Raw genomic sequence first — 20,848 nt, forward strand, 5'->3', positions numbered from 1 at the left:
GTGAGCTAGCCCAGCTTTGGCAAGCGAAAGCAGCTACGGGAGAAGCTGTAGAGCCTTCACCCGCAGAGGCATGATCTTCTGAGTCCTGCACCACACTGTGAAGCACTTCCATTTATGCCTTGGCCAAGATCATCTTGCACTCCAAGGGTAGGGAATAGTGCCCAAACTCTAGGGATGCAGAAGCCAGGCTGTAAGGCTCAGCGGGGCTGGGTCATGATGCAGTATTGTCCGGCCCTTGTTAGAGAGAAGGCCAGGAAGTGGAGGCAGCCGGATGGACGGTCCCACTGACAGATGGAGCAGGACCAGGTACCAGGTCTGTCACAGCATCGCTGGAGCAATGAGAATCACTCTGCAACTGCAGTATTTGAGTGTGTTGATCACATGTAGCAGGAACGGAATCGGAGGGAAGGCATAGAGGGAGAGCCCATCCAAGAAGAACGAGAAGGCAGCCCCCAAGCTCCTTCTTACTGAGGATACAAGCTGGCAAACCTGGGCACTTGGAGTTGGCTGCCGTTGCAAAGAGGTCGATCCAGGGATGGCCCCACTTGCTGAAGAGACGGGACACCTGGGCCTACTGGAGTTCCACTCGTGGCAGGATCGCAGCTCCCTGCTGTGGGAGTCTGCAATGGTTTTCTTGGTGCCTGCTAGGTGAAAGGGGACAGGGAGTGAGCTTCCAGGGAGAGAGCGGGAGAGCGCGCCCCCCCTTGCTTCCAGATGTAGAACATGGTGGTGTCTGTAGTAAAGACCCGCACCACCTTCCCTTGCAGCTGTGGTTGAAACAACTTGAGGGTCCAGAAGACTGCCCAGAACGCCAGGACGTATTTGTTTCCGGGAGCCAGAGGCCTCAGGCGTGAGTATGTCCATGTGTGGGCTCCCCAACTTTCCAGGGAGGCATCTGTGGTGACCGTGGCCTGGCAACGGGCATCCGAGATGGAGCTCCCTGAGTGCGATGTGGCCCCCACCCCCTCTCCTGCCATTGTAGTGCTTGCTGGAACACCTGAGTAAGGGTGATCCCGTCTGTCCAAGAGCCTGTGACTTGCTATCACCTGGCGTAAAGGAATTCTTGGAGATGCCTCATCTGGAGCCTGGAAAAGGGGACTTGATGGATGCAGGAGGACATCATGCCCAATGAAGGGGACTGTCGCGATGGATGCCACTGATAGCCGGGGAACCAGGGTGGCAGACCACCTCACCTCCGAGGGGGTCACAAGGCATGGGACTGTGTTGAGGCAGGAGCCCAGAAACAGAGCGTTCTGCGATGGCACCACACAGAATTTCAGAAAATTGAAAGTATCTGGAGTATACCAGGATTGCCAGAGTCGCTGAGGGAACGGTTCGATTGGCCCATTTCTTAACATGGCTTGAACCTGCTGCAGCAGTTAGGCCAGGTGACATTCTTGACAAACTACAGGCAGAATGCAAGGGCACCGGTGTTGAAATTCCAAGGCATGCCCCTGTTGACGAACATCTAGCACCCATTTGTCTGTTGTGATGTCTTTCCACTGTTCAACAAAGTTCGATAGCCGGTTTCCCACTGGGGTGCTAAAGTGGGGGCCTAGATACACGGCCAGTTCAGTAATGCTTGGTCGTTGAGTCCTAGGGACAACCATGCTGGATTCCGCTGCCGTAGGCCTGGTAGCGGCTCCTGTAGGCTTCTTGGGAGGTGGAGCAGGAGGGCTGACGATAGGGGGTGGTGTACTCCTTGGAGGAATTGGAGAATGTTCCCCCGTGGGGAATGAAAGGACGGCCTCCTCTGCTGCAGGGGAGAAAGAGGGGGGAGAGAGAGAAAGAGAGAAAGAGAGAAAGAGAGAAAGAGAGAAAGAGAGAAAGAGAGAAAGAGAGAGAGAGAGAGAAAGAGAGAGAAAGAGAGAGAAAGAGAGAGAAAGAGAGAGAAAGAGAGAGAAAGGTCTATCTGTTTTAATAGCCTGGAGAGTCTCATCCACTGCCTTCCCAAACAGGTTGTCTCCATCAAAAGGCATGCCCACAACCTTGGACTGGATATTCGCCCAGATGTCCGTGGCCTTCAGCCATTCCTGTTGTCAAAAGGCCACACCATTACCCATCTGGCGGAAGCCAGAGTCTTCTATGTCCAGTGCCACCATGATGGGGTGATACAAAGCCACCTCCCCCTTCTGGAACGGGGCCATGGCCTCTGCCTTCTAACGACCAAACTCTGTGCGCTGTTTGTTGAAGCAGGTGAGCCCCCCTAACCTGTAAGAGACGCGTCTGTGGTTAGAGTGGCTTCCACTGCGGGGGTGGTGAAGGATTTCCCCTTCAAGAGGTTGCCCCTCGACCACCACTGCAGCGAGAGAACGAGGGCCGGCGAGACAACCACTAGATCATCCCACTGTCCGCTGGCCTGACACCACTGGCTGTTGAGCCACTCTTGTATTGGGCGCATGCGCAGGCGTGCGTGATGAGCCAAGTAGATACATGACGCCATCATTCCTAGCAGTCGCCTAGCCTTGCGTAGGTCACCTCTCGACTGGCTACATACTGAGGGATCTGAAACATGTTTTGGACCCTCTCGTTGGAGGGGAAGACGAGGCCGTCCTTGGTTCGAATTAGAGCCCCTACAAACTGTTTGTCCTGACTGGGGTCTAGACTGGATTTCTTCTCGTTGATGGGAGAAACCCAGACTGAATAAAAGATCCATCGTCTTTTGGGTATTTGACAGACATGTTTCGTAAGAGTCCCCTGTTATGAGCCAGTCGTCGAGGTAAGGATAGACCGGGATGGATTGCCTCCACAGATGTGCTGCTGCCACTGCTAGTACCTTTGTAAATACCCTTGGTGCAGATGCTATGCTGAAGGGTAGTACTTTGAACTGATCATGTTTGTCCTGTATCATAAATCGGAGGTATTTTCTGTGCACTGGCAACATTGAAATATGAAAGTATGCATCTTTCATGTCCAGTGTGATAGCAGTGGGATTACTTCCTGTAGTGCGACCATGCAAAACTTTTGTGGCTTCAAACACTTGTTTGCTGGGTGCAGATCTAAAACAGGGCGCATGGTTAGATCCTTTTTGGGTACAAGAAAGTACACTGAATAAATACTTTTTACCTGAGACAGAGGTACAATTTCTATGGCTCCTTTCTCCAGTAGTCTCTACTTCCTGCAGAAGAATGCAAAGGTGGTCTGGTGACAGTCTTGCTCGTGGAGGTCTGAATGTTGGGGACCAGTTGAACTCTATACAGTACCCGTGGGCCACTGTCTTTAGCACCCACTGGTCTGTAGTTATTCCCTCCCATGCCGACGAAACGATGTTAGCCGGCCCCTGACCAGGGAGGGATGGGAGGTGGACCCGAATCTTCGTGCCATTTCGAACCTGGGGCTGTGGAGCCTCTTTGGGTAGAGATCGGGCCTCTTCTTTTGCCATGGCGTTGACCTGTATGGGGATACAGGGTGGTGTATCCGCTATTTCCCTGTGTAGAATTCCAATTGTTTCCCGATGAGTATTGTTGGTGAGGGAAGCGTTGGCCACGAAAAAGCCGTTTGGATCAAGTTCCTCTTCTTGTAGAGGGTCTTTGTGTAATCTGGTCCAGCGTTTTCAAGGTGTCATTTTTTTTGCGGTATCGAGGGCCTCATCGACTGCTTTCCCCAACAGGTTGGCTTCTTCCACAGGTTTGTTTATTAGCGACGTTCGTGTCTCTGGCTTGAATCCAGAGTTCCGTAGCCACGCATGTCTTTTCAGGAGTGTGCCCTGAGCCAGGAATCGACCAGCAGTTTCTGTTCTTAAGAATGCTCTGGTTCACCTGTCTGCCTTCAGTGACAGTGGTGAAGAGACAAGTATGCAGAGGTTCGGGAACCTCCTGTATGCTTTCCTGTAGTAAAGCCCACTGGGCATCGCCGTAGCTGGCCAACAAGGTATTGTTCTTGGCAATGCTCGTTGAGAACGCTGCTGCAACCGTGATCATTTTCCCCAAGGGCGTAAAGTAGTTTATCTTCCTTATCAGGGGGTGCCTAGCCTGTTGATAAAGGGACCCCTGCCCGCTTTCGTGTGGTAGTCACCACCAAGGAGTCCAGGGTCGAATGACCTCTTATGTACAGAGGGTCTGATGGAGAAGGGCGAAAGAGTTTTTCTATTCGTGGGTTGACAACTCTTGTGAGAGCAGATGTTGATAAGGATAGCGCTAGATGTTTTTTAAATTTAATTGAGGAGGGGAATGGCCTGGCTGGCCGGTGGTTTTTTTCTTAAGGATGTCTTCCACGAAGTGAGCTTCGGGGACCGCCTCATCTGTAGCAATTTTAAAGTGATCAGCTGCTTTACGTAACATTACGATAAAAGCCAATTGGTCATGGCTCTTGCCTAGTGGGTGTGGACTGGGGAGAGTCCAGAGCCAGGACATCAGGGTCTTGATGATCCGGGGATTGCCATGGTTGGGGGTCACCCACATCTGGGTTCTCTTCCCAGCCCTCTATGGGCTCATGCAGATCCTCAGGGTTGATGAATTCTTCATCCTGGGTATCAGCATGAATTTCCTCCTCTGTAAGGTCGTAATTGTATAAATCCTCTTCTAAAGAGGGTTCAAAAAGTCTTGGAAACTTAGCTTTGGGGTCCATAGGGCTCTCATCCCTTGGCCTCCTTGGTGTGGGTTGTTCTGAACGAGAAACAAACCTGTCCAGCCTTTCCATGCAGATCTCAAACTTTTCCCTAGTCCAAACCGAGGATCTAGAGTGGTCTAGAGGTGGAAATAGGTCTTCAGCGTGTTCATCCTTCGAAAAGCATCGAGATTTTCGCCTCATCGTCGAATATAGTCCTTCACCCTCAGAGCACTCCTCCCAAGGTACCGACAGAGGTGAGACGTCTCTGTGCTTCTCCTTCGACTTATGGGTGGGTTCCAGTCCCCCCGCCATGCCACCCTTGGACCTCGACCAATCCCTGGGCCTTTCTATTGGCCTTGGCACATCCCCGGCATTCCGCTTCTGAGAATCGGAGGCGACAATCCTGGCTAAGCTGCCGGCGACGTCCTCCGCGGTGTGAAGGTGTGTAGCTTCAGCCTGCGATTACGAGGGGGTCCTCTTCGCTGGTGTTGGGGCCTTGTCCTCAACGGCTGCCATTTTTGGCAGTGCCTGGGCTTTGTCCTCTGCGACGACTTCTTCAGTGGAACCGAAACCCTATCGTCGCTGGATGCCTTCTTGCGATGCGTCTTGGCGGAACCCGATATATTGGGGGTACTGCCCTTTGTTTTCAATAGCCTCGTCGCTAGGCGCAGTTGCAGCGGCAGGGAGGGCTGCCGACCCCGACAGTCGCCGGGTGCCACCGGAGCTTCCAGTGTACCCGTTGGCACTGAAGTCTTCTTCGACCTGGCCGAAGATTTACTTTGGGTTGTGTGCTTTGTGCAGTGTACATGTTTGTCTTTGTCGCTGGGGTGTGCCTTCCCCATAGCAGTGCCTAATCCGTGCCGGCCAGGGCTGGGGACAGACTATGCAGAACGCCAGTGTTCCGTTGAAAGGTCAACAATCTCCAGTTCGGAGGTATGATCGTCACTCTGGCAATCGTCACATTCGGTGGATGCAGCAGTGGGAGAAAATTCGGCCTTCGACATGCCGTAGGCCGCCCACCGCTTGACTCTACCCTGCTTTAATGTCTTAAGACGGAGGAGTTTACAAGTCGCACATCCTTCTTCCTTGTGATTGAGGGGCAAGCACCGGTTACACAGTCTATGCCTATCTTTCCAAGGGAATTTGCTCCTACAATTATAGCAAAACCTATCGAGTCCTCTCCATAGCTGAGGATGTGCAGAGTGACGAAGACCGAAAGGGAAAGAGAAAGGAAAGTGAAAGGTGTTCTCAATTTGTATAGAAATGTCCACCCGACCCCACTCTCCCTACTGTATAGGCCGGCTGAAGGCCCGGCCACGTGGTCGGCAGCGCCGACTGGATCACCGTCCGTTGAGTTCTTGAAGGTTTTTGGCAGAGGTCTATAGCAGTCGTCAAAATGAGGGATGGATAGGGCGATATCGATACACTATATAATTATTAGACCAAGGGTCGATGGGACTGTAATCAAAGTCTTTGACGAGCTCTGCATCAAGGCGACCAGTATGCTGGACGGAAAAAAACAATCTGAGGTACCTCGACGCATGAGGGATCTTGGGTACACTACACGTCACGTAGGGATAGTATTACAGGCACGCCCATGTCTACGTCCCCTTTCGATTCTCGAAAGACAAGATGCAATACTCTGAAGTTACCACGAGATGTTGGCCCATATGCACAGCATGTGATTCTAAGCAGATTAGTAAGCATCAGAAACAATAGGTTCACAAAGGGGGAGTGTCTCAGTACAGATCAGCTTCTCCATAATAATAAGTAAACAGGCAAGTGGAGCAGTAGGCTTTACTTGCCTCCAAAAAGGTCAGGACGGGGTTCAAAACAAGCAAAAAGAAACTGTGACCCAGAGAATTCTATGGGAGGAAAGCAGCAAAATGAAAATATTTCCAAACAGTAGGCATACTGCCAGGTTTTAGTCTAATCTTCTGCACAAGGATGGTATTATTTTAGTACTGCACTCATAACAGAATAGGTTCTTTGCTTCAGTAAGAGATAAATGTTATAATTGCTCTGACCCATGGGATTTGTTTCTTTAACCTATTGATCAAGGGAGATGGGGAAGCCAAGTGGGCCGAGGGCTCTGGGAGTCCAACCCTTATCCTAAATGTATTTTCAGGCACTGGCCAAATTGCTCTGGTGGGCCAGAATTTCTGGTTTGCAGAGTCCACCTCCAGGTCATGGGGAAGTTACCAAACACTGCCTCAGACACTAAGACTTACTTTCTTCCCCCGCTCAAATCGGGCTTCAGGCCTGCTCACTCTACCGAAACTGCCCTCTTGCATGTTACTTATTTTAATCTATCTGCACAACACAATAAGCTTTACTCTATTTTTATTCTACTTTATATATCTGTAGCCTTTGATACTGTCAACCACTCTACCTTATTATCCTCTCTTCCGTTGGCATTTCCGGTTCTCCGTTTGCTTGGTTTAAATCTCATCTCTCTGGACGCTCTTATTCTGTATCCTGGGCTGGCCAGCTTTCTTCCCCACTTTCACTTCTTTAGGGTGTTCCCCAAAGCTCTGTCCTTAGTCCCTTTTTGTTCGAACAGTACACTATTCCTCTTCTCTCACTGATTCCTTTAATCTCTTCTGTCACTTTTACGCAGACTAAAATCTTTTTCTCCTTTTCTGATTTTTCCATCTCGCTTCACTCAAGTTTCTGCCTGTCTCTCCCATCCAAACTTGGATGGCTTCTCACTTTCTTCATCTTAACCAATCTAAAACCAGGTTTTATTCCCTCCTCCTGCGCCTTCCTCTCCTTTTCCCCCTTCTCAACTACCTTTCGCTTTATCTGCTAGTAATCTTGGTATTTTTTTTATTCCTTTCTTTATCTTCTCATGTTTCTCTTAATGCTTGCAACTGTCACTTTCTTTTCAATCTTCGTTGTGCACGTCCCTGTCTTTCTTTTCATGTTACTAAATTTCTGCTTTAATTTTCTCTCGTATTAAATATTGTTCTTCTCTCCTGATCTGACTTCCTGAATCCCGCCTTAACACTTTGTTCTATTTATAACTCAGCTATTTGTTTACTTTTTGATCTTCCACCCCCGCTCTTCGATCTCTTCCTCATTTTTTAACAGCTTCCATTCTACCATTTGAATCACACCTTTTGTTTCATTTAATTTCTATCATTTTAATTGCCTAAATGGTCTTGCTCCTCGGTATCTTGCTTCTCTGTTTTCCTTTTATTCTCCTGCTCGTGTTCTAGGCTCCCAGTCTACTTATAACATTGCTGTTCCCAAACCCCCCCTTGTGCATTTTCGCGCTTTCCCCTCTTGCTTGATTTCGGTGAAGAATGCTCTTCCTCTTTCTAGTTGTTCCTCCCCTATCCCATCTATAGTAGCTGCTTGAAGGCCCATCTCTTGTCTTCACTTTCTGGCTCAATCACATGATATTTTTTGTCCCAAACCTTGCTTTGTTAAAATGTACCGCTCTCCTTTTTGAGAGGGCGCCTTGGCGAAAGCGCTTCATAAATTCAATAAATACAAGAGGTGTAGGCATGAGGGAAGTTCTGCGTCAGGGGCACGTCGGCCCATGCAACCGGCTCCACTATTTATTTTGAATGAATGCTGCAATGCAGCATGCTTCAATTCCCATCCCCTTCACGGGGACAACATCCCTTATGTATTCAGTAAAGGTGACAGGACAAAGTAGCACTTTTAGAATTCATTTTGGGCCTGCCTCTGGTGCAGGCAATTTCATGGTCAGGAAGCAGGGAGAGTACAACAAGAGAAATAACTGATATAAACAGTGCAATATTGGCCAGAACAGGAATACAACACAAAATGTGAAAAGATAAGGTGAGAAATACATAATTGTAGGTTGGGAAACTGCAATGAGTACAATTATGTTTCATATTTAGGATTGTTTAATGAACACCATTAGTGTATTTACGACACCAGTAGTGCCGACTAAGGGCAAGACCAGGCATGCATCCCCATAGGATTCCAAGTAACTTCAACTATTGCACGTCCCTGGTCCGTTTCATGCCACAGCCCTAACCGATCCAACCCTTAAGTTATAGCACATGTGCCACACTTTGGAGTTGGGCATCTCTTTATGCTGAATGACCTCACCCAATTTAAAATCTGCTGTCGTGCCTGGTGAACATCAATTTTAGGGGTGCTGTGCATGCAAACAATATGAGATTTCTTTTTTTTTTTAAACCTGTAACAATCACTATCTTATTTACCATACAGTTGCAGCTTCCTCTGTCAGCTACCCATCAGTTAATGAACTTGGGTCTTGTACTATGTACACAAATATTATTCCACCAGAAGGACAATATTTCTCTCCAAGCTCCCGTCATAACGAGATCATCATCGTCCATATTCCGACATAATTCTCGCAGAAACTATGCCACACACAGCAATTTACAATCCCTACTTAGGTACTTCAAACAGAACTCTACACCTCATTGGCAACTTGCATAGCTCCACCCTGACCAGTGCATACTAGTACCACAGACATAAGAGGCTCCCTTCTAGACACAACTGCCTCTATGCCCTCAACCCACATAACCAAAAATAAACCTGCACACAGTGCCTGGTTGCTTACAAACTGTGCACCAACACAATCCCTCTTTCATTAAAGCAACATCCAGCCCTTCTCTTTCGGATCCGCCATAACCCTTGGAGATCGTTCAAGTGGCAGCAATGGGCGATACTGTAACATAATGCAAAAACAGATTCTCCCTCATCACTTTATATGAATTTTGTCTGGTTGTTTAACAATGACATGATGTATTTATCGGTGGCCAGTCATAATTTCGACAAAAAAATGTCGAAAAAAAATGTCGACTTTCGGTTTTTTTAATTATATATTTATTTTAGGGGTTCGGGAGTTAAAAAAAGGGAACAATTAAAAAAAAAATTTAAAAAGGGGGGTTGGGGGGAACCCCCCCCATTTAAAAAAAAATGCATTGAAAAAAAAAAGTCGACTTTTTTTTAGAAATTTTGACTTTCGACATTTTTGTTGTCGAAATTATCACTATAAACCGTATTTATCATACACAATGGTGCTTTTTTTCCATTGTTGGGACTATAATTTGGGTCATGTGCTTTTTTGCCTGCTCATATGGTGCTGCATTTAGTTTGCCAAAATATTCATACATGCTTACCCAGTTTGACTTCTTGACGCAGGGATGGTGGTTTTCTCGTCATGCGATCCAAGTAGTACGGAGGCAAATCGTCTGTCAGCAATTGCATTCATTTCAGACGTGAAGTGCATCTCTTGGCTTTTCCCCCCACTGCTGCCCTCACTATTGCAATCTGTACTGTCCAGATTATCAGAATCGCTGGTTCCACCAGTACAAACACCTCCACCTCTTGGCTCTCCATTTATTTTATTTTTATCTGCCCTTTGTTGTGCTAAAGACATATGCTCATCTTGCATTATTATTTCAACATTTTGGGAGGTATCCTTTGTTTTGTTTTTCTTGTTTTTTCTGTTTGTGCTTGGCGTTGTGACAGCATTGGCTCTCTTTTTTCCAAAGGCACTTGTAAAAGTTGCTGAGGTTGCAGATATACCAATGGTGGTGGTCGTTGTTGCAGAGGGAGGCTCTATTGGAACATCTTCCTCTACTAAAAGGGGGAACATGTTTTAAAAAAACTAATTATTTTGGTTTATCAAAACCTCTATACAGACAGAATACAAACATTGCATACACTAAAAATTCAAATGCATACAATTCATCAATCCATAGCCATACTATCTTCATAACTTTGTTACTTAAAATGAACCTCTAAAATCATAGTAGCTATAATACAAAACTCCCTTTTAAACATTCAAAAACGTTGCAAGTCTTGCCTTTCCAGCAAATTCAGTAACTAATACAAAAGCATGATTGACTAAGCTAGGTGCATTTATTTAAACATGTCATTATTTTATTTCATTATAGTTTTCATTTTACTTTAGAAAAGCCCCATGTAAACTGCTCTGCAGTTATGTGGAACATGTTTTATTAGAAGCTACACACATGTGCTCTAAACAGGGCTAAAAAGTTAGTTATAATCTATTAGCCAGGAATAATATGCCAGTCACACCCTCAATTCTCTAAATGCAACAGTAAAACAGTTCCTACTCCCCAAGAGTCAATTATTGCTCACCATTGGGTAATGGCGAGGGCGCATTTTGAACGCTTTTCAAACTTACTGTACATTGGATTACAAAATAAGAATATTGAAGAAAATGATGGCACACAATGTCCATGTTTGCATATCTGTCTGTTTGACATAGTACAGTTACAGCAGCACTTAAACGGTACACCCAACACTTTGCATTCGGATAACAGATTTGGATGTTAGGGGAATCCCTATGTCTCAATTTGTGCCAGAAGGATACAGTTCTAATGTGAATAGGTGAAGGTTGCAAAAACCTTCAAAATGTGACCTTCATCACAAATTGTTTTTCTTTTACTACCACCACAGAGTGTCAGATGGAAAGAAATCAAGTAACTCAAAAGTGTACTTAACCTCTAGTTCCATTCTCACATACAGGATCAGGAAGTGATAGCACGCATGATGACAAAGGCTTTACCTAAAACAAACCAAGAATACCCCTTTAGAGTTCTGCCTCAGATCTGTAGATCTAAATGGTTAGGTCTTCACAAGGTAAAACTTCAAGGACTTCGAAACATGCAGATTTTGTAGTTACCTCAGCTGATGCAGCTCAGCTGATGCAGCATGAGGTACAGGCTGAAAAAAAAACCTCTCTTGATTAATATGGAAGCTAGAAGGTACTTTGGGGAGGAAAGATGGAATCAGAGAGAGGACCACTTCTCTGTGTAAAGGAAAATGTAAGGCTTTGTGGAGAGAGAGCAAGAGAGATAATTAACCATGTTAAATAGTCTTGCCAATTTTATGGCACCAAGAAAGACACGTCCAAGACAGAAGGACATACATTCAAAAGGGTTGTCCATTAAAGAAGCTGGCAGTATATTTAGACCCCTGTTTAGGAGAAGGTTTTTGGACAATAACATAATGATGAAGACCATAAAGTGACACTGCATTGATTCATATTTTAAAGAATACAGTTCCTCTGGAATTCACATTAGCCTAAAAAACAAATTGATTATATGCCAGCAATGTCCTTTCCGATGGAAACACATATTCCTCCCGAAGATTCCCCACATTTGAAGTTTATCCCAAAGTAGTCCGCTATGGAAGCATTTCCACTCTACCAGTAGGTGGTGCCAAGCAACTCAGAGGCCAGCTCAGTCACATACCAGATGTGGCATCAGCACCATATAAACCGTGAGCCGCTGACGACATTTCCTCAGTGCAATATTTTGGAGCAAAACCAATGGAGCACTATCAATTAGTCAATAAAGAGCTTTTACAAAAATTCTAATCAGCCATCATAAGTGAGGGCAGGAAGGAGAGGGTGATGGAGGAATCAGTCTGACGAATATCAGTATGGATCAAAAGAACAAATTACTTTCATTCAGTAATGTTCCTTCTGGTGGGCACAGTATTGCTCCCAAAGATCTATCCAGTTGACACAGTCCATACCGGAAAGCTTCTTTAGCCAATATGTGGTGCTTATCGGCTTTGTCTTTGACCCGTTAATCTTGACTTTCTTGTCTGGCAATAGTGCCATCTCCATGCTTGTACAGAGCCATCAATAACTTTTTCCTCAGTTCCGACTTTCTCCTCACCAGCCAGGCCAATGACGATACAGACAAGATTATTATCGTCACTCGTCATTCTCGCCTAAAAATGTATTCGGAAGAATAGTTCCAATAGAAGGGCAGGTGGGAGTGTAATGGGGAATCTGTGGGAGGTTTACAGTGCCCATCAAATAACCATTCCCAAAGGTAAGTAATTTGTTCTTATAATGGACAAATGTACCATCTTCTGAAATATTCACAAAGCGGTCACCTAAAAGAAATGTATGGAACTAATTATTATACCAACATTCTGTGAAGGATATCCCTACAACTGCATTATTTTTGGACATCAAGTGTAGTAAATAGGGTTTTGAAAATGAATGGAGGATCAAGTTGCTGCATGACAGACATCTGTAACTGGTACTCCTCTTTGCAGAACAGACATCCACCCCATACTGCTTGTTGAGTGAGCTCTCATGCCCTCAGGTATTTGCTTGTCTGCCTACCAGTAGCAGTTTATGCATATCACCCAATGGGAATGGTTCTCTTGGATACCGCCTTTCCTTTTTTTGGGTTGGCATAGTCTATGAACAGCCAGTCATTCTAAAATCTTGTGTTCTGGATAAGTAGAATATAATGTCCTCATGGTGTCTAGCGTGAGAAACCCAAAAGGTGTCTCATCCGCTAGTCCCCGGGTATCTGTCGTCCAGGTGGCCAGGACACGGCCATCACTTTTGGATCCAGTTCCTGTGGGTGGACCAGGGATGGAGGGTGGGGTCTTTGGGGAGTGGAAGTGGGACACCGGGCAGCGAGACGCAGTAGCCCCTTCCCTATAACACCTTCACCCCATCCTACCAGGTAGGATAGTTAGGGATTCAACAGACTCCCTCACCCCCTTTCCAACACTAATACTTTCTTACTGACCACTCACTGTGAGGCAAAACAGACTAACACCTGAGCCGTATAGCTGATATGTCCCAACACGATGGTCAGGCAATTCCTGATCATTACACACACCTGACTTCCATCACACTTCCCCCACAAGGATAAAAAAAAGACAGCACGAGAGCACACTCTGAGCGAGGCAAAACACACACAGAAGCTCCAAGATGGCAGTTTAATACAAGGCGAAAGACGGCGAGACCAAAAATGATGAGCCCTTGACCTTTTCACTTTAAGACCGTAACTTTTATGAGCCTTTGAGAATATAAACCATAAGACCAGGAATCAAAGCTGAAGACTCCTGCATTGCGTTTTGGAGGAACCCAGGGTGCTCGCGCATTGGCGGAGAGAAGCGGTTGCCGCTGTGGTACTGTCCTTGGCTCCTACAACGAACAAAAGCCAGTGAAGGCAGCACAGCCTGTGAGCTGGGGAGACATATCAACCCGGACTGTCTGGAACACAAGGTTGCAAGTGGCAACATTGCATGAAGGAAGTTCAAGAGGACAGTGCATGAAGCGTTATGTGGCAAGTGATGCAAACATAATGAATGCACTAAATGAGTGTCTGAACTTTGAAGCGAAGACAGATAACGTAAACAGAGTGGTCCGGTGGCATGTGTGTGCTCATTCGAAAGTCCCTGTTAGGTATCCGAACCCAAAAGGGACAAATGTAAAGAGAAATTGTAAAATCGAAGTGGTCCTACAACATGTCAATTTCAACCCTGTGCACATACGAAAGTCTTCAATACTTGATTGAAATTGGTCCGAGCCCAGCTGAAGGAGACCAATTGTGTTTAAAATGGGATCCGAGTACAGCTGAGGGGGATCCGGGTGAACTGTGAGTCATCCGAAAGAATATCCTGTAAACATTGCGCTAAAGAGATCTGAGCCAGAGTGAGGGGGATCTGGGTGAAAAGTGAATCACCTAAAGTGAATACTTGTAGAAATCCAAAGAAGATAAGAACTTATCGATTTTGTTTGGGTGTATCAGGTCCTCTGAAGGAAGAAACTGAGGAGTAGAGACCTGCATACAGAAGGTCCTGATGTTATGATTGAACTGTATCCTTGTGCTAAAGAAGCCAGAAACTGTGCTACCCTCGAGTAAACCGCCTTGTCCAGTGCGAACAACGTGGGGAAGGGAGGCCAACGGCCTGAACATCCTGACATATCATTTTGAACACTTCATTTTTGTAACATTATCCCCCACGCTGTTTCTATTTAGAGGCAAGGATTGGCATAAGGGTTTTTTAGTATAAGCCCTTTTATTTTGACAAGACACCACTAGGACTGCATTGTCCTAGTCGTGTCGTAGCTTGTCCTGGCTACGTCCTGTCTACGTCTGTATGTCCTTGGCTACGTCCTGTCGTAGCTTGCTCACATCTGTAGATTTAGGTTTAGATAGGCATTGAATATACCCTTGAAGTTCAATAAACGCCCTTGAACTGTGGTCACTTGTGTCTGTCTTACTTTTGATACCATGCCTTCCTTATGCCTTCCTTACACTAGTCTCTGTAATCTTTCCTCAGTCTTCAATGGGGAAAGATGGTGGAAAATATACAGGTAAGGCAAATTCTGATACCACTTTTGGAAGAACGAAGGTTTAATCCTCAAGGAAGCCTTATCTTTACTGAATTGTAAAAACCCAAAGAAACTAGACAAAGCTCAAACTCTTTGTAAGGACTGTGAGGGGGGGGGGCTGAGGGGGGATTGGGAAATGGATGGGGCAGGAGAAGTGGCAATCCCAAGGTCCCCTTCAGAGCCCCCCCGCCCCTTTAATCAGGAGTATCACAATAAGGCTGGTAATCCACAAGGGCAGCACTCTGCCCTAGACCTATCCTCAAAGTCCATTTCCCAAGTTACAAGCACTTGAGAAATATATATATGATATAGAATCTTCTTTAAACTTGTCTCCATTTCCCACAAATGTCTTCAGAATGCTGCCCCTAAATATCTGATTGTCCCCAAAACCTCATCAAGACCGTCGAGATCAGCCAACATCCTATGGAAACTCCCGCCTCGCTATAACCTATATCGCTTCCCAGTGCAAGCAGCCTTGGCTTGGAATGCTCTCTCACTGAACCTACGCACTGACCGGAACCTCCATAGCTTCAGGACCAATACCAAAAAATGGCTCTTCACAAAGGACACTGCACACACTGCTCGACTATCATTTAGGCTCTACTGGCCCTATACCGACATTATTTCACTGTTAACTACGTACACTTAGTCTGTGTTAACAACTGTTGCTTTTGACTTTTTTTTCTGATCTATTGCTCTTAACCCTTCATACATTGTAATGTGTATCTATGCCTATTCATATGTATGTATACTAAGCTGTCTTGATAAGCGCCCAGATACCTCAGGGTGTGGCGCGCTGTATAAATAATAAACACTCTGTAGAGCTTCTACGTTCAATCTAGTCAATTTACCATTTGCAATAGGTACCATTGTTTGTAGTGATGTTTTTATAGTATATACCATTAGAACCTCAATTACCAAAAGTGTGGACATTTTGTAGTAGCAAGGAAAATGCAGTTTTAAAACCACTGCTCTGCCACCGGTATAAAGACCGTAGGTGCGTATATGTATGTATTTCTGCCCCCTATACAGTTAGGGTAGAAGCACAGAGCACCCCGGCCAAGGTTCTCTATGTGGTAGCAATGGACAAGCAACCAAGGTTGAGACTCTACGAAGGTGATGCAGGCTGGCTCTTAAGTACATACAGAGAATCCCCAAGCCTCCTGAAAGGAATGTCCACACACTAGGTTATATGCTAACAGTGCTTTTATTACTACCAACAATGTTTAGATAAATAAGGTTCAAGCAAATATATACATCAATACATAACTCACTTTGTACTCTGTAACACTATCCTAATAGAAAATATTGACACATCTATGCGGCACCACAATATACTTCAGATTCAATTTAGAATTAACTAACTGATGAGTTATCAATAAGCATAGGAACCATAAAGCATTGGATAATGGCATAGATATAGTGTAGAAATCCAGGTTAGATTAGGAACATTCTCAGAATGCTTTCTTTAAAGTAGATAGGCAATACTGTGTGAGAAAGGTAAAAGTTCAGATTTACTTTTATCTGGTCTATTACAGCCCAGTCCACATATGTTCAATAATGCTCTTCTTCTTTCCCACAGAACCTACTATCTCCAAAGTACGTGGGAAGCCACAAGAGAACACAAACCCAGACAAAGCTGGGATCCATAGATTGCCGAGAGTGAAAGATGCTCTTGCTCGTCACAGAACCTTGGCAGGCGAAGTGGTGTAGTTTTTTGGCCTTACTCGACGATAGACCTCAAGGATGGACCCCCTTTGGAAGGAGTCGTCACTGGGATGTGCATGGCGAGCAGAATTAATTTAGGCAATGACGCAAAGGCAGCACTTTCAGTCTTCGTGGTGGCCTCCGTTGGTGGGTCGTTACGCCAGCTGTGGATATCATACGAAGGTGAAACTAACATGCTGTGAACCTCGATAAGGCCTGGCTGAAGTAGGTGTCAGGATTTCGCAGTTTACTGCCTTTCGGTTCTTCGGTGCAGCAGCCGCAGCACAGTCCTCTGAATGGCTTCTGGCGACCTAGACACAACCAACCTCTGGACTACGGATCCTAACCATGTTCAGACACTCGGGGTGTCTTCTTTGGATTTTGGTGGTAGGAACCCCATCGGCAGACCCTGAACCTTCTCCTGTGTTGACAAGTGGACAGATACCATGGCAGGGATGCCGCTTTTAGGATTCTCAAGCAATTTGGAACTTTTACAGCTCTGGGTGTCATGCAGCACTATGCCAGGGTACCCTCAATCCCTCTTCTGGGCGATACACAGCAACCTGGCTTCCAGCAGTCACAAACATACCTCTGGGTGATGTAGATTAATGTCTTGGCTTCAAGCACTCTTCTGGACCCACGAAGACCCCTTCTCCAGATGGCAGGCACACAGGACTTGCTTCTAGGATACTTTGGGTGAAGAGCAGCAGTTGCACAATTTTCTCTCTTAGCTTGGTAAGAGGTTGCCTATCCAGGTCCTCTGGTTCAGTCCTCAAGTCAGCACAGCAGTTTTCAGATTTGGTGAAGCGATGCAGCCGCAGACTTCTTCCTCCAACTGGACTTCAGGATGCAAGCTTAAGAGGACTAGCTTCAGGTTTCTTGTTACAGCTTCTGACAAGGATGTATGAGGCCCCCTGTGATACTAAACACTCCCCATTCACTCAGGCTCAGCCACCCAATCGTACAGAAGTGCATTCATGCAGACAGCACCCAATCAGGCTAACAGGCATACAGGCTATTCACCAGAAACCTGACATACACAACACAGAATGTTGTTTGGGGGCTACTCCCCAGCCTTTCAGTGCACCACACTGCATTTGTTCCAGTTTCAGTGGGGGATGGCTCAGGCATTGTGTGTCACAGCCAAAACCAGACACTCAACACAAAGCATGACTACTCACTAGATTCAGGTAGGCTCCACCCCAAGGGAGTATCCACAACAAGCAGTCCCTCTGAAATCTCCAGCCAGTCTGGCCGGAGGCAGCCCCAGAGCCATATATGGTCCTTCCACCCAACAACCATTCAGGGAAGGAAACAGAGCCAGGGCGTCTCAGGATTTTGGGAAACAAGGAGGTAAGACAAAGGAATCCAAGAGGCCACCAGTGGCCATCTTGCCTTTGTGCAGGAATCCATTGATTCCTATGGCAGGGCCTGGGTATCCCAACAATTATCCCTGTAACACTATCCCTATAGTGACGTGCGTTGTACCCACAATCCCTCACGCGTCGAGGTCCCTCTGTTTGTATTTTTCTGCCCTGAGGGAGCCTTCTAGACGTGAGTGAGTACAGAAGAGAGAGATATAAAAGGAAGTCTATGTTCCTTCCATCCGAGCGGGGAGGAAGGGTGGGCGCATGTGAATCTAAGCAGATACAACCATCAGAAATGCTTTTACGGTAAGTAATGCATTGTCTTCTGATGTTTGTTAATCTGCTTAGAATCACATGCTGTGCATAGACTAGCGAGCAGTACCCGGAGTTGGCGGTGGGTTATGAGAAGGAACAGTAGAGAAAAGATGTCTTAATACTGCCTGTCCCACCTGGGAGTCAGATCTTGAGTGTGCATCTAGACAGTAGTGTTTTGTAAAGGTGTGCACAGAACTCCAGGTAGCCGCTTTGCAGATGGACTCAAGGGGAACATTTGCAATGAATGCTATGGATGCCCCAGTGCCTCGAGTGGAATGTGCTCTTGGCTTGAAGGGTAGTTCTCTCTTAGCAAGAGTGTAACAGAGAGTGATGCATTGTACAATCAATCTAGATATAGTGGACTTAGAGACTGCATCTCCTTCTCTTCCTGCTGCCACCGAGACAAAGAACTGATTAGTCTTTCTCAGTGATCTGGTTCTTTCCATGTAGAACATGACAGCTCTGCGTACATCTAGTGTATGCAGACTTTTTTCTCCCAAGTTGGAAGGGTTTTGAAAGAACGTTGGTAGTTCTATAGATTGGTTTACATGAAATTTAGAGATGAATTTTGGTGCAAACCTTGGGTGTGTGCGAAGAACCACCTTATCCTTGTGGACTGATACGAAGGGGTCTAATACAGAAAGAGCCTGTAGTTCACTTACTCTCCTAATGGAGGTGATAGCTATTAGGAAAGCAGTCTTAAGAGTGAGGTATTTAAGAGTTGCCTTGTGCATGGGTTCGAAAGGAGTGCCCATGAGTCTAGAAAGTATCACGTTTAAGTCCCATCCGGGAGCCTGGCTAGCTATCGGGGGGTGTATTCTCTTTACCCCTTCCATGAAGGCCTTTATAACTGGTATCTTCCACCACGACACTTTAAGTTGGGAAGTGGTGTATGCAGAAAGTGCCGCTAGGTGGACTTTAATGGAATTAAACACTAGACCTGAATATAGTAAATGGGTCAAGTACAGAATAATGTTAGTGGCAGAGCAGTCAACCGGGTTGATGTTCTTACTTCTACACCAGATGACAAATCTTTTCCACTTGCTAGAATAGCAGTGGCGGGTATTAGGTTTTCTGGCTTCCCTGAGGATGTCCATACATCTCTGAGGGAGATGTAAATGTCCAAATTCTATGATCTCAGGAGCCAGGCTGCTAAGTTCATGGTCTGAGGGCATGGATGCAGTGTCCTGCCCTTGTCTTGTGACAGCATGTTGTACGGGCAAGGAAGTTTGATTGGGGGAGATAGGGACATCTCCATCAAGTGAGCGAACCATGGCTGCCGGGCCCACATTGGGGCCACTAGTATCATGGTCACCTGCTCTTGGTGCATCTTGTGCACCACCTTGTTGAGGAGGGGAGTCGGGGGAAAGGCGTAAACAAATTTCCCTGACCATTGAATCAACAGACCGTTCCCCTTGGACTGGTTCTGGGGGTACCTGGAGGCGTAACTTTGGCATTGTGAGTTCTCCAGGGTTGCGAACAGGTCTATTTCCGGGAAACCCCATTGTGTGAAGACGTTTAAGACGATGTCTTCTTGCAATTGCCATTCGTACTCTTTGGGTAGGGGGAAGTCTCTGCTGAGTTTGTCTGCTAGCAGATTGAGTTCCCCTGGTACATGTTGTGATAGTAGGAACATGTTGTGTTTGAGAGCCCACTTCCATATATTCTGGGACAGCTTGGACAGTCCTGGAGAGTGAGTGCCCCCTTGCTTGTTGAGATAGTACATGGCTGTGGTGCTGTCTGTGAGGACCATCACTGTCTTTCCTTGTAAGTGTTCCTGAAAGGCTTTCAGTGCTTTGAACACTGCTAATAGTTCCAGCAGGTTTATATGTTTGGAAGCTAAGCTCGGAGTCCACACTCCGTGAGCAGTCTGATGGGATAGGTGAGCCCCCCATCCTGTAAGGGATGCGTCTGTGGTTAGAGTGGCTTCCACTGCGGGTGTGGCAAAAGTTTTCCCTAATAACAGGTTTTCCTTTGTCCACCACCGTAGCGAGAGAACCAAGGCCTGCGAGACCACCACTAGATCGTCCCATTGTCCGCTGGCCTGTCACCACTGGCTGTAGAGCCACTCTTGCATTGGGCGCATGCGCAGGCGCGCGTGAGGTACCAAATAAATACATGACGCCATCATCCCTAGCAAACGCATTGCTTTGCGTACCGTAACCTCTCGACCTGCCACATAATGGGGGATCTGAAACAGCATGTTTTGGACCCTCTCGTTGGAGGGGAAGACGAGGCCGTCCTTTGTTCGAATTAGAGCCTCTAGGAATTGTTTGATTTGGCTGGGGTCTAAGCTGGACTTCTTTTCGTTGATGGAGAAGCCCAGTTGGGACAAAAGGTCTACGGTCCTTTGGGTATTAGAGAAGCATGTTTCGTAAGAATCCCCTGTTATGAGCCAGTCGTCGAGGTACGGGTAAACCGGGATGGATAATCTGCGCAGGTGGGCCGCTGCCACTGCCAGTACTTTCGTGAATACCCTGGGTGCAGATGCTATCCCGAAGGGTAGTACTCTGAACTGGTAGTGTTTGTTCTCTATCTTGAACCTGAGGTATTTTCTGTGCGCTGGCAACATTAAAATATGAAAGTATGCATCTTTCATGTCTAGTGTTGTCATGTAATCCCCCTGTGATAACAGTGGGATTACATCCTGCAAGGTTGGGGTTTGACAAAATTGTTCGCTGGACGCAGATCTAATACAGGGCGCATGGTTAAATCCTTTTTGGGTACAAGGAAGTACACTGAATAAATACCTTCTGTTACCTGCGATAGG

The 20,848-nt window shown here is 46.3% G+C and overlaps 1 protein-coding gene across 3 annotated transcripts in view; it reads right to left on the reverse strand.

Moving 5' to 3' along the window:
- The window catches only part of ANKHD1 (ankyrin repeat and KH domain containing 1), a 1,723,611-nt gene that overhangs the window by 405,454 nt on the left and 1,297,309 nt on the right, over window positions 1-20,848 (reverse strand). For all 3 annotated transcript variants that reach the window (XM_069652665.1, XM_069652666.1, XM_069652664.1), the window contains exon 26: window positions 9,681-10,143. In XM_069652665.1, the coding sequence (XP_069508766.1) occupies window positions 9,681-10,143 (463 nt within the window). The remainder of the gene's footprint in view (window positions 1-9,680; window positions 10,144-20,848) is intronic.

The sequence above is a fragment of the Ambystoma mexicanum genome, chromosome 3p (genome assembly GCF_040938575.1).
Source record: "Ambystoma mexicanum isolate Mex_15411 chromosome 3p, UKY_AmexF1_1, whole genome shotgun sequence".
Lineage (NCBI taxonomy): Eukaryota > Metazoa > Chordata > Amphibia > Caudata > Ambystomatidae > Ambystoma > Ambystoma mexicanum.